Source organism: Puma concolor, chromosome B4 (genome assembly GCF_028749965.1).
Source record: "Puma concolor isolate L17-30 chromosome B4, mPumCon1.1.hap2, whole genome shotgun sequence".
NCBI classification, from domain to species: domain Eukaryota; kingdom Metazoa; phylum Chordata; class Mammalia; order Carnivora; family Felidae; genus Puma; species Puma concolor.
This window is the reverse complement of record NC_141673.1, coordinates 118137162-118154725: the sequence shown is the minus strand read 5'-3', so window position 1 is coordinate 118154725 and position 17564 is coordinate 118137162. Positions and strand designations below refer to the sequence as shown.

Sequence of the window (17564 nt, the reverse complement as noted above, 5' to 3'; positions counted from 1 at the left end):
GTGCTTTATCAAATTGTTGTTTCTGCTAGTAATAGAAGACCCCAAAAGCCAAAGCCGTTTTAGTAATGCTTGGTTAAGTAATTATAGGTCATATAGCTCTCACTTGACAGGTAATGGGTTTAAATCTTCGCTCATTGACTTTGTCATCATTGCTTTTGCCCTTGAGTCAAACTTCAAGTTCCTTAGCATGGAATGAAAACACCCAAATCAGTTTGCTTCTTGCCAGATTATTCAGCCTTGTCTCTCACTATTTGCCCTACTCTGCTGCTTTGCTCTAGCACCTTGTCAAACTAAACTACTCGTAATTGCACAAGTGTTCTTCCTCACTTCTAGCTCTTTGTATGTGCTTCTTCCCTCTACCTAGCATACTTTTTCCTTGTCCTTCAGGTATCAGCTTACATATCACCTTCACCAAAGAGCAGACAATATTGACACAAAACTGGGATATCCCTTCTGTATACCAGTAGTGCTATGTTTTATACCTGTCACTTATACCTGTATACTTGGCTCTGTTTGGAAATGCCTGTTTGATTTTTCAGTTTATAGTTGATGATTGTTCAGGGTGGACTGTGTCCTCATCTTGTAATTTCACCTTGTAATGAAAAAACCAGAAACTCTGATATTTATCCACAATAGCAATTAATTCAGTGTGCAACCCTGAGCAAAATATATTTAATAGTAATCTTGGGTTTCATATTGCAGTTGTATGTAGGTATTTTTCATTTTTCTTAACACTTATTCATGAAGGCCCCAACTTACCTTTCCTTCCCCTTCCCCTCCCCTCCCCTCCCTTCCCCTCCCCTCCCCTCCCTTCCCCTCCCCTCCCCTCCCCTCTGCTTTCCTTTCTTTCTAACTTGTAGTTAAAAGTATTTTGTATAAGGAATATAATTCTTTCTTTTCCTTTTCAGCTGCTACTGAATTTGAAGCAGGATCCTGTAGAACTCCTTTAGTATCTACTGATGATTCAATTCTAAATCAAGACCTGGTATGGAAAGCGTCACAAGAATATGTACAGATTTTGAACAAAAATTATATGATTTGAAAAATAGAAAAAATTTACTGGATGCTTACAAAACATTTTCATTGTTTCCCAATTGAACACACTATATGGCAAAATCTTGATTAAAGGAAAATGTTTTTGTATCATATGTGTGTGATGAAATCTGTATAATATTTTAAACTATGCTTCTTGGCATCTCATTAACTTTTAAGCACATTTTGTACGTGGAAACCAGCACTAGAGGGTTTTACATACTTCAGACCGCTCCACTACCAGCTGTTTGAACAGCACCCAAACAACCAAGTTGCCATTAATACTTCAGTAGTGTTAATGGATGGCTTTTGTATTTTCCAATTTTTGTTACTATATGTGGACCTAAAGATTTAGACATTATTTTGATGTATTCCTGCTATGGCTATTGCCAGTGTTTGTATGTATTACAATTTTTTATAATGCCATAAAACCTATGTATAATTGTAAACACTGATTCATAGCTCTTTCCACATGGAGAAATAAAATTTGTCTAAGGCTTTTCACCTTTTCTCTTTATTTATTTTTGATTTGCTTTTTGGAAACAAAGTTAGAGAAAAGAAAAACTAGAGAAAAAAAAAAGAACTCCCCCCCCCCCCCCCAGAGTCATTTGCAAGTAAATTGCTAATGTGATGCCTGATTCCTGTAGCATTTAAATCCTACAAAGTCAGTACATTCCACATAACTACCATACAACCTTCACAATCAGAACATTAACTCTAATACACTCAACGCTTGAATAATGGGGTTAAGGGCTCTGACCCCTATGCCCCATAGTCAAAAAGCCATGAACAACTTTTGACTCCCAAAGACTTAACCACTACTACTACCAATAATCTTTTGTATATTATATGTATCATACTATATTGTTAAAATAAAGTAAGCTAAAGAAAAAAATAATATGAAGAAAATTATAAAAGAAAATATATTTACAGTACTGAAGAAAATGTGTGTGTAATCAGTGCACCCATTAAAACTCTTTTGTTCAAGGGTTAAGTATAATTCTATCATTTATTCCTCGTAATTCTTTTTAAGTTTGGTCACTTATCTGTAGTATACATTATACCAAGGAGGGTCCTGTTCAGAGCCATGTATTGAATTCAGTTGTGTGTCTTAGTCTCTTTCAGTCTAGAACAGTTCCTTTGTCTTTCCTTGACTTTCATGATTTTTAACCTTTTGACGAGTAAATTCCAGTAATGTGGAATGTCTTTCAATGTGGATTTTTCTTAGGTTTCCTTATGATAAAATTCAGATCATACGTTTTTAGCAAGAGTATCACTACAGTCTACTCTTTTCATTGCATCCTATCACATGACCTACAATTTGGATTTGTCCCAATACTGGTGATGTTAATGTTGGCCACCGGAGGTAGGATCTGCCAGGTTTCTCCCCTGGAATGTTAACTTTCCACTTTATAATTATTTAGTATTTTATGGGGAAGTACTTTGAGACATGTATTATCTCCTTTCTCAGACACCCTGTGCCAGGCCACCTCTTCTGCAGATGATGTGCCCCCCTGCAGGTTCTGAAAACCCACACTGGGCTATTTTTCCCCTGTGCAGATGCTTCCCCACCCTGTTCAGTCTGTGTTACTTCATTATTCTATATCATGCACTTTTCAGGGATGCTCTCACTTGAGCTCCAACACTGTGCAGGGTGACTGTCCCACACGTAATGCCTTCCCCATTCTGTCTAAGCTCCAACACCCACTCTGGACCCCCACAACTCCATGCCTCTGTTTCTAGGACTGGGAACTAAAATATTGGGGATGGGAAAGAAGAAAGGAAGGAAGGGCTCCACAGGTCTTTTATAATCAACTTGGCAAGCTCTCCAAAGCCAAGTTTCTGATTGGAATTGCATCGAATCTGGCAATAGTGTGTAAGGAAAGACATTTCTCATACTGATTTTCCCAAACAACTAGTATTTTAATTGCCTAAGCTTATTCCCCACAATATATTGTTTATTACTCGAGTATTTTATCTGCAGATTCCTTTGGATTTGGTTCATGCAGTGACATAGAATCTAAATAGTGGCATTTTCGTTTCTTTCCAATTCCTAGGGCTTTAATTTTTTTTTCTTTCCTACTACAAGAATGACGTTGAGTAAATGTGAGGATAATGAGTGTTTATGTCTTCTTGAAATTGCAACATGTAAAAGTATTTTTCTATAACTAGATAGTGGGGTTTTGAAAAGTATAGATCTTTTATTAGTCTCTTAGTTTGCTCTTACTGTTTATAACAGATCACCATCAACACAGTGTCTTAAAGCCATACACATTTATCTCACATTTTTATGGGTCAGAAGCTGAGCAATGACTTAGCTGGGTCCTTTCCTCAGGTTCTCACAAGGCTGTACTCAAGGTGTCCGCTAGACTGCGCTTCCCCATTTGGGTGCTTCGATGGGGAAGAATCTGCTTCCAAGCCCACTGAGTTTGTTTTTAAGAGAATTTCCTTGTGACTGTATGACTGGACTCATTTCCACAGCTCTTTGCTAGTTGGAGGCTTAGGTCCTAGTGGTTGCCCACGGTTCCCAGATGCTTGTCTTAGTCCTTTTGGGCTGCTCTAACAAAATACCATAGGCTTATGAAAAAAAGTTTTATTTTTCACAATTCCGGAGGCTGGGAAGTCCAAAATGAAGGCACTGGCAGATTCAGTGTCCAGCGACGGCCTGCTTCCTGGTTCATGGACGCTGGTCTTCCTGCTTGGCGCAGGGCCAAGGGAGCTCTCACAGCCCTCCTTTATAAGGGCACTAATCCCATTCATGAGGGCTCCACCTTCATGACTTAATCATTTCCCAAACCCCCCACTTCTAAATACTATCACGTTGAACATTAAGATTTAAAACATGAATTTGGGCGAGTGGGGACACAAATATTCAGTCTAGAGCAAGGCTGTTCCTTGTTCTTGGCCATGTAGACTTCCTCAATACGGCCGCTTAGTTTTAGGAGGCCAGCAAGGAGAATGTCACTTCAGAGAAGGCTCAGTCCTCCTTGAAGGGTGTTCATGTGATTAGATCAGGTTTGCCTAGCATGATCCCCCTTTTGATGGACTCTGAAGTAACTGAATTAATTATGTCTGCACAATTCCTTTACATTGTCCATATTCTAATAGCTAGAGTCAAGTCACAGATCTTAAGAGAAAAGAATTATAAAGAAAAGGTGACAACACTAAAGGGCAGATATTATGGGGTCACTTAGGGTCTTTCTGCTACAAGTATATTAAGGAAGTTCCCTTATGATACTAGTTTCTACGTTTTGTCATGAATGAATATTGAACGTTAATAGATGTTTACTTCACATCTATTGAGATAATTTTTTTAAGTGTTTATTTTTGAGAGAGACCAAGCAAGCCAGCAGAGGAGGGGCAGAGAGAGAGGGAGACAGGCTCAGAAGCAAGCTCTGCGCTGACAGTGGTGAGCCCAACGCGAGCCCCACGGGCTCAAATTCACACACTGTGAGATCATGACCTGAGCCTAAGTTGGATGCTTAACCGACTGAGCTACCCAAGCATCCTGAGATAAGTTTTTAAAATATTTGTGAATGGGGAGAGGGGCCAAGATGGCAGAACAGCATGGAAGTTTTCTGTGTGTCTCGCATCCATGAAATACAGCCAGACCAACACTAAACCATCCTGCACACCTAGAAAACTGATTGGAGGACTAACACAACAATCTGCACAACCTGAACCACAGAATCCGGCAGGAATTTACCCCAAAAGAAAGAGCATAAAGAAACGACAGCCAGGGATTTAAACAACACAGATACTAGCAAGATGTCTGAACCAGAATTTGGAATCACGATAATAATATTAGCTGGAGCCGAAAATAGATTAGAATCCCCTTCTGCAGAGATAAAAGAAGTAAAAAATAGCCAGAGTGAAATTAAAAGTGCTATAACTGAGCTGCAATCACGGATGGATGCAGAGGCGGCAAGGATGGACGAGGCAGAACAGAGAATCTGTGACATAGAGGACAAACTTGTACTCTGTCTCTCAAAAGCAAATAAATGTAAAAAATTAAGATGCATATTAGACAAAAACAGGAGTTGTTTTGTCTTTTGGATGACACTTTGCTTTAAATTGCTTTTTTTTTCTTTTTTGAGGAATACTGATGTCCTTAGGTGATCTTTAAGTAATGATTAATTACTATTACCAGGTACTATAGGCTCACCAGGTTTTACCCTTTTTCATGTCCAGTATATATATTTTTGATTTTATTTTTAATTGGTAGGAGTAGAAAGATGAAAGGTAACTTTAACTGAATAGACTTTTCCTTTAATGAGGATAAGTTACAGGTGGGTGATAAAGAAGAAAGAGACGTGCCTTAGATTCACACAAGACTAGGTTTATTCATTGCTTTCCTACTTGCTAGGTGTTGTGACCTTGGGAGCGTTACGTATCATCACTAAATATGTTTCCTGATATGAAAAGGAGGATAATAATACATCCTTCAAGGGTGGTTGTGCGTAAATTATATTTTATATACATAGCATTTAATTTAGTGCCTACCATATGCTTATCAGCATCGTTAACTATAAGTATGCCTATTTTATTAGCATTCACATTAAAATATTATCATTTTAAGCCTGCAGATAGTTTTTATACTTACTTGACCTCTAGATGGCTTTGAAGTGCACTGTATCAGATTAAGGAAGACATGGGGAATTCTTTTTTAAAATCATTACCTATTCAGATAAGTGACCTCCACATAGTTTCTTGTTTATCAAAGGACTTTAAATTAGCAACTCTATAATACATTACCCAAGTGGGACAAGAAGCTCCCTTTTGTCCCTTCATTTTAGTCTTGGAGATAATTTACAAAGATGAACACTTGAACGTGTAAATGGTTGATTCTGAACAGACAGGCAAGATATTAACCTGATAAAGTATATCGAAATTAGTTGTTTAAATAACTCTAAATTCCTAAGAGTGAAGTTATCTCTGTTATTTGAGAACAGCCCTCATGCTTGCTGTAAATTATGAATCAACAAATGTAGTCAGGCTTCTTCTTCAGCAAGGTATTGATCCCTTTCCTCAAGATGTATATGCATGGACTGCAGCTGAATATGCTTATATTAAGGGTTTTAATCTGTGTTTGCATTAAAATGCTAGTTATTACTAAACTGAGGTTTAAGATAATTTAACTGTTAACTTCGTACATAACAAATGGGATTTCGTAGTTTGGTCAGGCAGTTTTGGAATGGCAGTTGGTTAGTCCACAACATTAGCCAGAAATCAAGCAAAGGACTAGACTAGTTGGAAGTAGAAATGTGTGCAGGATTCTTTACCTCAGGACTTTTGAGACCTTTATCCTTAAGGATCCTAACCTTACCCCTTTCGTTTCAAGTATAACCCCTATGCATGGGGTACAAATAATGTTACATCTCTGTGTTTTCTAACTAGTAACTTGGGTCTTGAAATGTTCAGTTGTGTGGAAAACCCTGTACTTTCCTTTGAGAGCTATCTCCTGTACTCTCTCCCTTGAATTTTCCAAGAACCAAAGGAGCACCCTAAGACCAAAGAGACAGTCCTCTTTCACAAGTCGTAGGGAGGGGAAAAAAGAACATCCTGATCATTCTACTGTTTCCTTTGATTCTGTTGCTGCGGCATTGCTGTTGAAACTGGTGCTGCAGTCTGGTCGTGATTGACCTTTGCTCCCAGGATTCCCTTGCTGATCCAGAGTTTTCAGTCTTCATGGTGATCCACACTTAGATTTCAAAGTTACAAAGTTTCTTTTGTTCACTGCACACGCAGCACATATGCTCAGCAGCTATCCCAAAGCACCAGCACCCTGTTCTGGCAGCTGGGCCTCCTGGCTTTAATCATACACCCTTTTCCCTGCACACTCAAAAACCTTATGTGGAACCCATATCTTAGCCTAGACTTGCATTATGAGTTACCCTCTGAGGATCTTGTTTCTCTTTTTTTTGCCAGAAGATGTTAGTTGGGACCATTCTAAGCTGTCAGAGATGTTCAAATAATGCAGCAGGAAGAGATCGGGCTTCCCTTTCTCCTTTGTTAGTAGATCTGTACCCCTGCCTTTTTTTTTTTTTTTTTTTTTAAGATCTGTACCCCTGCCTTTTTTTTTTTTTTTTAAAGATCTGTACCCTTGCCTTTTTTTTTTTTTTTTTTTGAGTTGGGGCTCAAACTCATGACCCTGAGATCAAGACCCAAGAGTTGGAAGCCCAACTGATTGAGCCACCCAGGTGCCCCTGGACCCCCGCTTTAAATCCTGTGAAGCAGGTGCCCCTGGACCCCCGCTTTAAATCCTGTGGAGCACCTTTTCTGAGGTCATGGAAGGTGTCATCTTGCCCTTCCCAGAGTCATGAGCGTCACCTGGCCTGAGAGGCCATGTTTTGGGTGTAATATCTTATTAAATCCTTTTATCAACCTTGTAAAATAAGGCAGTAAGATACTTGTTTTATAGAGGAAGATTTTGAGCCAAAGAGGAGTGGCTTATCCAAGAACAAATAGCTATTGGTTATAGAGCTAGGGCTTCTGAGTCAAAACACTTTCCATAATGGCAAGCTAATTCTAATTATTATTATTATTTTTAATGTTTATCACTTTTGATAGAGGGAGACAGAGTGCAAGCTGGGTTTCGGGGTGGGGGAGATGGTTGTAGAGAGAGAGGGAGACATAGTATCTGAAGCAGGCTCCAGGCTCTGAGCTATCAGCACAGAGCCCGACACGGGACTCAACCTCACAGACCACGAGATCATGACGTGAGCCAAAGTCAGAGGCTCAACTGACTGAGCCACCTAGGTGCCCCAGAAAGCCATAGTATTTTAAAAATACATATTAAAAATATGCTATGTGAGAAGTTACCAACATGTCTATACTGAATAGAATGAAGAGGAAAGCTGACAAATAAGATATTCCTTATTTATTTATGTGTCTCCTCCTTCCCCTTCCCCACTCTGCCCCTTTTTACCATACATGTAGGGGATTTTTAGGAATTTTATATTAAATATGAAATACTGAAGTATGGATTGCAAAAAGTTTGCCTACTATGATGCATTCACCTTCTCTAAGGTTCCCAACACTTTTGGACCTATTCTCCCATTTTCTTTCTCAAGAGTAAGCAGCAAGGTGTAAGAACAGTCATTAGAGCTAGGAGATTGTAATCTAGTTGTAGTTAACCCTTAGAGTAGCATGTATGCCGATGGCACTAGCACTCAGTCTACTTAGGTATCAGTTTCCTCTTTGTGGAGAGAAAAGGTTGGACTAAATGACACCATTGTCAGTTGTATTCTAGAAACTCCTATAAGCTCTCTCTGGACAGAGATCGGAAGGGGAAGGACAGAGGTTACATGGTCAGAGCTCTACCATCAGAACAGCTCTGCTTTAGCATTATTTTTGACTTCTTCATATAAAATTTAATTGGAAATACTATGCACACACACTGGCATGCACATACACACACAATGCCCTATGAAGTAGCTTGCATCTCTAAGATCCCCTAGTTTGTGATATTTTATTCAACTTTCTCTAGTTTTAGCAGATTCTAAGTGCTCATCAAATAATGTATTTCCGGGTTCTGAGAGACTTATTAAATAAATGCTACCTTAAATCTCTTGAATAAATAAATCAAGAGCTTTCGGATTTACTCATAGGTTTAGTCAATTGTTCAAAATGCTAATAATCATTCTCAAATCTCTTTTTGAGACCTTTTTCAAATTAACATCTCCTGAATTTGAGGAGAAAAGCCAAATATGAGAAATACACTTGCACAAAGGCTTTTGACATTCGAGAAAATTATGCAATGATGCACACACACACTCTCTCTCTCTGAAATAATGTCTTTTTCTTTTTAAAAAAACCCTAAAGTGCTATGGTTCTACTGTGAGCCTCTGAGCTCCTCTATGGCTGTGTTTCAGTACCTCCCTCCGGCTCGCTGTTTGTTTCAGTTACATGGCCTCGCGCACGTGTCAGTTTCTCCCTCAGGCTCGCGGTTGATTTCAGTTACATTACCACGTGCACATGTCAGTTTCTCCCTCAGGCTCGCTGTTGGTTTCAGTTACATTACCAGGAGCACCTTTGGGTTTCCTATCTTTACCTGCATCACAGGTTTGCAGAGTATAATTTGTCAACAACTAGTGAAAATGGGTCCTAAACTCAAATTATATTTATGATACTACTACAGCATTGTGTTCCCTTTACACTGGATTGAAATTTTCACCCTTGGTACAAAACCAGTAGGGGCTGCAATTCTGAGCACTTTATTGTTAGCCAACACTATTATACATGTGCTCATTTAAAAACACAATCAGTTTCACTTGAGAATTTCCTTAATACAGTTATAAAAATGATAACTGCATTCAATATCAATACTTAAGATCTTTTTAGTATCTGTGTGGTAAATCTGGAGTACCCAAAACAAAAATAGGGGTACTTGGGTGACTCAGTCGCTTGTCTGACTCTTGATTTCCGCACTGGTCATGATCTGGTGGTTTGTGGGTTGGAGCCCCGCATTGGGCTCTGTGCTGACAGTGCAGAGCCTGCTGGGATTCTCTCTCTTTCCCTTCTGTGTCTGCCTCTCCCCTGCTCTCTCTCACACTCTCTCTCTACAAATAAATAAAAACAATAAAAACAAAAAGACTTCCACTGTACATCAACATGATAGTTGTCTCCAGGAAAAACACCTTGGCAGCAGCTGGTTGTGCTATAAACTCAACTATTCTTTCTTGTTTCCATGTAACTTGAATTTAATGGAAGGAATGAATAACAAAAATGACTTCAGATTTAAGTATAGGTTTCATTCACTGAATGTTGGAACATCCCTATGAAAACTTCTGTAAGCTGAAATGGTGTAAAGCAAAGAGCATCCCCTGCCTTCTGAGAGATCACATTATACCACTTCTGTTTTTATGGAAGTCCTACATCACTACCTGTTTTTCTTAACCAAAAGAAATCCAAGGGGGGGGGTTCATTTTTACACTGTACTAATGTACATTTTTCACAAAAACAAAGTCACATAATGCAAACTTTCAGAGAGCAAAGGATACCTCTGGGAAATGTTTGCCCTCAAAATGAATGAAATGAACCTTTCGTATAAAATACGCGCACACACACACACACACACACAAACACAAGTGGCTGTGTTATGCCCAGAATTCGTGATCCCCAAATACCGCCAGGGAGCCGAGTCTGATGTAAAAGCAAAAGAGCCTTTATTCGAGCTAGCTCGAGCTCAATCCCCTTCCTGCACCGATGCAGCAGTGAGATACCAGGGAGAGAGAGTTTCCAAAGCACAAAGGTTTTATTGGGGCCTAGGGGCAGTTGGTGAGGTAATAGCTATGGCCTCAGCCGATTGGCTGGGGAAGGGTCCGAGTTCTGTTAGGCAGGTGGGGGAGGGGGTGGCTCAAGGGGAGGAGGTGTGGTCAAGGTGAAGGACATAGAACAAGATGGAGTTGGCCAGCGTAGGCCCGCCCTTTCATTCCCCCCTTGTCATGTAGCTTACAGACCCAATCATGGGACCGGCTGCATTTATGGTGACAAGGGGAACAGAGTTTGGAGGTTTACGCAAGTTCTGGGAAGCAAGTGTCCCTGGGGTGGGTCTGGGAGGTCTGATTAAGTATTGTCCCCGAGCTGGTGTCTATGATCTGCCAGGTGATGTTTTGGGGGGCGTAGGGACTCCCGGCAGCATGAGCAATGACAAGCAGAGTTAACAGAGTTACCAATATTAGGTGGGTCGAATGCGCTGTAGCTTGAGCTTGAGCGGGTTGTGTTGGTCCCAACTGATGGCCCATTGCATGACGAAGTGCTTCCGGATCAAGGAGGGGTCCGCTGGCCGAACGTGGGTGTGATGGACCCAGGTCGCGATGCCGTCTACTTTGAGAGCGGTGGGGGTTGTCAGCACCACGATGTAGGGTCCCTTCCAGTGCGGCTCGAGGGTCTCTCTGTGGTGTCTCTTGACGTAGACCCAGTCTCCCAGCCTGTACTGAGGTGTCAGGGTCGGGCCAGCCTCGTAGATGGCACGGAGGCGTGGCCAAATGTCCTCGTGCGCCCTCTGGAGCCCTCTCAAGGAAAGAAAAAGTTCTTGATCTTTAAACTCAGCAATAAATTCAGCTGGAAGGCTGGGAATAACAGGGGGTGGCCTGCCAAACATGATCTCGTAGGGAGTAAAACCCAGAGTGTAAGGAGTGTTTCTAACCCAGTAAAGGGCGTACGGTAGGAGAGTCACCCAGTCCCCGCCAGTCTCCATGGTTAATTTGGTAAGGGCCTCTTTTAGGGTTCTATTCATTCTTTCTACCTGTCCTGAGCTCTGGGGCCTATAAGCACAATGTAATTTGCAGTTTGCCCCCACCGCCTTGGCTACTGCCTGTGTTACCTGCGAGATAAAAGCTGGTCATTGTCTGATCCTACCATGGCAGGAAAACCATACCTGGGTAAGATGTCTTCTAGTAGCTTCTTAGCCACCGTCTGAGCCGTTTCATGCTTGGTTGGGTATGCCTCCACCCAGCCAGAGAAGGTGTCTGTAAATACTAAAAGATATTTATAACCATACTTTCCTGGTTTGACTTCAGTGAAGTCGACTTCCCATTGGGCTCCCGGTCTGGTGCCTCTGAGCCTGGTTCCTTTTTTATTTGATGTGGCTCTCGCGTTGGTGAGTTGGGAGGTCTTGCAGGCAGATACAACTTGCTCTATTTTGGTGTCCTGTTGGTGAATCTTGATTCCGGCATGTCGGATTAAGTCTTTTAATTTTCGGGCCCCCATGTGAGTAGACCAATGCATGTGCTCTAATATTGAGACTCCGAGCTGGTCTGGCAACACGAGCTCCTTGTTATGTGTATACCACCATCCCTTTATCTCCTGGGCCATGCGGAGTTTCTTGATCCGCTGTAACTCCTCCTGGGAGTATTTGGGCTGGTCTGGTAAAACTGGGTCTCCCGGGTCCGGTAGTTGTATGGTCATGGTGGGGACTGGAGTAAGGGCGACTGCCTTGGCTGCCTGGTCAGCCTTTCGATTACCTCTAGCTACTGGGTTATCAGCTTTTTGGTGCCCTTGGCAGTGGATAATGGCTAGCTTGGCAGGAAGCCATAAGGCCGTAAGCAGGTTAAGTATCGCCTGTTTATTTTTTATAGTCCGTCCTTCTGCCGTCAGTAACCCCCTCTCCTGATAAATTGCCCCATGAATATGAGCTGTGGCAAACGCATAACGGCTGTCTGTGTAGATGTTAAGCCGTTTTCCAGCTCCCAGCATCAGCGCCTTGGTGAGGGTTATGAGCTCTGCTCGCTGGGCTGACGTTCCGGAGGGTAGAGCCTCCGCCCATACGGTGTCCATTTCAGTGACCACCGCTGCACCCGCATACCTGTGTCCGTCTCGCACAAAGCTGCTGCCATCAGTGAACCAAGTAGCCTCGGCATCGGGGAGGGGCCGGTCGGTCAGGTCCGTCTGGAATCCATGTACTTGTTCCAGGATTCCCGCACAGTCATGTAATGGAACACCTAGGTCAGGGTCGGGCAGCAGGGTTGCAGGATTGAGGGCTGCACTGGGGTGGAACCGCACTCGTGGAGGGTTGAATAGGAGGCTCTGGTAATGAGTCACACGTGTGTTGCTCATCCATCTATCAGGAGGCTGTTTCAGGACCCCTTCAATGGCGTGTGGGGTCGTGATCCAGATCTCCTGTCCTAGGGTCAGCTTGTCTGCATCCTTGACTAGGAGTGCTGTTGCCGCAATAATTCTTAGGCATGGCGGCCAGCCGGCAGCCACTGGGTTTAATTTCTTAGGTAAGCCACTGGGCAGTTCCAGGGGCCTAAGGCTTGAGTTAGAACCCCTTTTGCTATTCCCTTATGTTCGTCTACAAAGAGGTGGAAGGGTTTCGTAATGTCTGGTAGGCCCAGGGCTGGGGCACTTAGGAGGGCCTTTTTTAACTGATTAAAGGCAATTTCTTCTTTTTCAGTCCATTTAAATGTTTTCCCCTCTTTGGTAGCTTCATATAGGGGCCTGGCAATCTCAGCAAAACCTGGAACCCAGAGGCGGCAGTAGCCGACTGATCCTAGGAATTCCCTCACTTCTCTTCGGGAGGTGGGAGTAGGGATCTTTAGGACAATTTCTTTTCTGGCATCTGATAACCGCCGCTGTCCGCCCTCCAGGATATATCCCAGGTAACTTACCCTCTCCCTGCATATCTGAGCCTTCTTCACGGATGCCCGGTACCCTAAGGCCCCCAGGGTAGCCAGCAGGTCCTGGGTCCCTCGCTCACAGTCTTTGGCCGTGTCGGCAGCAATCAGGATGTCATCTACGTACCGTAGAAGGGTGAGGCCAGGGTGCTCCCTTCTGTACTCACCCAGGTCCTCGTGTAGTGCCTCGTCGAAGATGGTGGGTGAATTTTTGAATCCCTGAGGTAGCCGTGTCCAGGTGAGTTGCCCACTGTAGCCCTCCTCCGGATCATGCCACTCGAAGGCGAACAAGGGTTGGCTCTGGGGTGCCAGCGGCAGACTGAAGAAGGCGTCCTTTAAATCTAGTACAGTATACCAGACCCTGGAGGGCGCCAAGGAGCTCAAGAGAGTATACGGGTTGGGAACAGTTGGGTGTATGTCCGCGACCCTCTTATTTATTTCCCGGAGGTCTTGTACCGGTCGGTAGTCATTTGTGTGAGGCTTTTTGACCGGCAGTAGAGGGGTGTTCCAGGGAGACTGGCAGGGAACTAGTACCCCTAGGCTTCGTAGTCTCCGGATGTGTGGCTGGATCCCCTTCCGGGCCTCCTGAGACATGGGGTATTGTTTGATCCTTACCGGACTCTCTCTCCTGGCTTGAGCTCTACCAGGACTGGGGTCCTGTGAGTGGCTAGTCCCATTCCCCCCGTCTCTGCCCAAACCCAGGGGAATTCTTGTAGCCATCTGTCTATATTATCCTCTCTCGGGAGCGCCTCCTGGTGGAGGCGGTATTCATCCTCCAGTTTCATGGTCAGGACCTGGATGGGGTGGCCCTTGCCATCGGTAACCTGAGGCCCCCCTTGTCTGAAAGTTATCTGAGCTCCAATCTTGGTCAGTAAGTCCCGTCCTAACAGCGGGTAGGGGCATTCTGGTATTACCATAAAGGAGTGGGATACCCGGCCCGTTCCCAAATCTACTGTTCTTCGGGTAGTCCATGAATACTGGCTCATACCAGTTGCCCCTTATACCCAGGACTTCTTGCTGGCTAGTTTTCCTTGTGGGGTGCGGAGGACCGAATGTTGTGCTCTGATGTCAACAAGGAAGTCAACAGGAGTCCCCTCCACTTTAAGAGTTACCCTGGGTTCGGGGAGAGGGTCCGAACTCCGACTCCCCTAATCACTTAGTTCATCCAGCTCTAGGACTTTTACTCGATCAGTCTTGCTTCCCTTCCCGCCGGCCCCTTTTGGACAATCTCGGGCCCAATGCCCTATCTCCTTGCAGTATGCGCACTGATCCTTCTGCAGCCTCTGCTTCCCCCCCTTGGTGGTTCTTTTACCTTTTCTTGCATCGTCTGCCAGCTGCCGGAGACGGCGGTCTCGTTCCTCGGGGGAGTCAGCAGTGTAGCTAGTAGTATTCTGGCCAGGTCTCGAGTCTGCTTACTGCTGGCAGCCGCCATGGCGCAAGCCTGCTTGTCCTCAGGAGGCTCCCGGTTATTATATACCTTTTTGGCTACCACCAGTAAGTCCTGCAGACTTTTTTCCCCTAGTCTATCTATTTTCTGTAATTTTCTCCTAATGTCTATGGCCGATTGGTTTACAAAGGCCATGATAACAGCTGCCTTGCTTTCCGGAGCCTCTGGATCCATGGGGGTATAGGCACGGAATGCCTCCATGATCTGTTCTAAAAAGGCAGCCGGAGATTCATCTTTTTCCTGTTGCACATTTCCTACCTTGGCCAAATTGGTTGGCTTCCTAGCAGCCATTCGGAGACCCCCCCATTAGAGTCTGGCGGTAGACCCGGAGCCTCTCCTTACCTTCTGCCGTGTTGAAATCCCACTGGGGCCGAGTTAAGGGGAAGGAGGCATCTATCTGAGCCTGGTTGGTGGTGGGATTCCCGTCTGCGCCTGGAACTAGTTTTCGGGCCCCATTGAGGATTCTTTCTCTTTCTTCAGTCGTGAACAGGACCTGCGAAAGCTGCTGGCAATCGTCCCACGTGGGCTGATGGGTAAAAAGAACAGAGTCTAATAAATCAATAAGCCCTGCCGGTTTCTCAGAAAACTTAGGACTCTGAGCTTTCCAATTGTAGAGGTCACTAGTGGCGAAAGGCTAATAGTGATGGGGCTGATTCCCTTCCGCGTCTGGGGGTCCGGGGGCTCACAGGGGCAGAAGAGTGGAGTCGGCGGCGGAGGCGCGGATTGCTCCCTCTGAGCCCTTTGTCTGGTAAAGGGCGGGCTTCCCACTGGAGCGTTTCCACCTCCCGCTGCTCTGGGAACAGCGTCTGCCTCCCCCGGAGGGGGAGGATGGTGTTCTTCCGGCATCCTAGAGGGGTTATATGGGGGAGGAAAAATTAATTCTTCTTCAGTACCCCCCCTTTGGACAGGGTAGAGGGGTGCTGAAGGCTGGGTAAGACTTTTCTTCTTCTTTGTCCCCTGCAAAGCAAGAATGGGTTTTGCTCCGGAGGGAGCGGGGCTAGGAAGGGCTTAAGCCAAGAGGGTGGGTCTTCTACAAGGTCCTGCCAAGTGATAATGTAAGGGAGCTGATCAAGATGGCCCGTCTTAGGCCGAGAGATGATACTCCCGATTCGGTGGATGGTAGGGAGGTCGAAGGTCCCCTCTGGTGGCCATCCTACATTGAAAGTTGGCCACTCGCTAGAACAAAAAAACTGCCACCGACCCTTTCGGACTTCCACACTGAGGTTGTTAGCTCTTCCCCTCACATCCTTAAAGTGATCAATCATAATAGAGGAGTAGTCTGAGTCTGTCCCATAACGTCCGTCCAGTAAGTCCACAGAACAAAACAGAGAAACACAAAAACAGACAGAGGGCCCCTAGAAAGTCTTCCAACTCCATGGAAACAAAATTGAAAGCTAGCTTAGACCTTTGAGGGGATTCCACGTCCCTCCAAAACCGATGAGGGGATTCCGCGTCCCTCCAAAGACGACAGCCTCACGCCGACCAGCGGGAGCGACCCGATTCTTCATATATGTCAACCAAAACAACCTCCTGCAAAAGAATTAACAAAGGGCACATCTGAAAATCCTGATGTCTTTCATCCAGGCATTAAACAAATTTGCAAAAAATATAAAATAATGCTGTTGTATTTTTGGTTTGTTCTGAAAAACATAGCTATTTTTATAACATGTTATGTATATTTACATGTATAGTTTTATCATTGCCATTTTAAGTGAAGTAACCAACATTTTAGAAAAAAATCTCAGCAATTAAATTTTATTATCTAATCCAGTAAATGTTGACAGAATTCAAAAGCCCAAAAAGTATTTTTTGGGTCCACAATAATCTGTTAGAATGTCCTACACTAAACTCTACTGTGTATACTTCATTATGGATTTTATTAAATTTATTTTAACCTACATTTCAAACTGCTAAGTTTATAGTAAAATAATATTCTAGGTCTCTACTGTTGTGGATTTTCTTTTTAATTTGGTGATATCATTAGACCTAATGACTGTGCTCTATCGTATCTTGTCTTCATGAACTTTCACAAAATACTTCTCTTATGTTCTCTAATATGTAATGCAAGAGGGAATAACCAGATAAATTTGTCACTGGTCAACATTTCCTGGTATAATAAGTGTAGGGAATTGTGTAGGTGGTAAAGATGGAAACCCTATGCTTGAAGGCTTCAACTATACTAAGGGACTCAGGTTAATCAGACAGAGGCCAATGCACGTGAAAACTGCACCAGCAGAATTTGTCATCAAAGTGATATCAGCAAACATGGAGGAGTAGGCAGCTCTAAGAGGCTGTTTCCTCACAAAAACATTAAAACAAAACAAAACAAAAAAACAAGCAAAACTGTCAGAATAAGCTATGTCAGAACACGGGAAAAGAGTCAAAGGTTCACAACAATCTAGCAAATACTGAATCAAGAAAAAGGTAACTTAAAAACGGTAGAAAAATATTGTGGCATTTTTATTTGGCATTACTCCAATCCCCTCCCCGGCTCAGTGGTGATCTTTAACAGTCTGAATATAGAGTATGGGACCCTGGTCTCTGGCTTCTGGAGGAAGCCGAGTAGATCTTTTCTCAAAACTCTTTTAGTCTGCTCTGACCTGCCTGGGGTTACCTAAAGGACTGACTGACCTGGGGTATTTATTTTTCTTACCTGACCCAGAAAACTCAGCACAGAAAATCAGTGGATATTCTCAAAAACATTATAAGGCAAATGAACAAACCCAGCTGCCTGGGAAAAGAGATACAGTTAAGGCCTAAAATATAGCATTCAGTCTTGAGAAGGAAAGCTGGGAAGAGCTTTCCTTTGAGAAATTAGGCATTCGAAGTGTCTACATATACCGGGAAATTCAGAAAACCACATGCGTGCCCAGAGCAGGATGCATGTTCAAAAAAAGACCTGAGAAGACCCTAAGTTTTTGCCTCCAGCTAAACTCTAGGCTTAATACAAATAGGAAATGAAGGCG

At 43.6% G+C, this 17564-nt stretch overlaps 2 protein-coding genes across 15 annotated transcripts in view; one reads left to right on the top strand and one right to left on the bottom strand.

The window, feature by feature from the left end:
• Positions 1-1536, top strand: part of LOC112867954 (ankyrin repeat domain containing 26) — a 111110-nt gene extending 109574 nt beyond the window's left edge. For all 14 annotated transcript variants that reach the window (XM_086714695.1, XM_086714688.1, XM_086714687.1 and 11 more), the window contains one exon: positions 909-1536. In XM_086714695.1, coding sequence (XP_086570821.1) covers positions 909-1042 — 134 coding nt within the window. In that variant the 3' untranslated portion in view covers positions 1043-1536. The remainder of the gene's footprint in view (positions 1-908) is intronic.
• A 9040-nt stretch (positions 1537-10576) lies between these two features.
• The window catches only part of LOC112867953 (uncharacterized), a 50997-nt gene continuing 44009 nt past the window's right edge, over positions 10577-17564 (bottom strand). Inside the window, 10 exon segments of the mRNA XM_086715142.1 lie at positions 10577-11379; positions 11382-11838; positions 11911-12758; positions 12761-13775; positions 13778-14299; positions 14414-14523; positions 14526-14901; positions 14903-15124; positions 15285-15445; positions 16004-16128. Of these exon segments, the coding sequence (XP_086571268.1) occupies positions 10712-11379; positions 11382-11838; positions 11911-12758; positions 12761-13775; positions 13778-14299; positions 14414-14523; positions 14526-14901; positions 14903-15124; positions 15285-15445; positions 16004-16128 (4504 nt within the window). The 3' untranslated portion in view covers positions 10577-10711.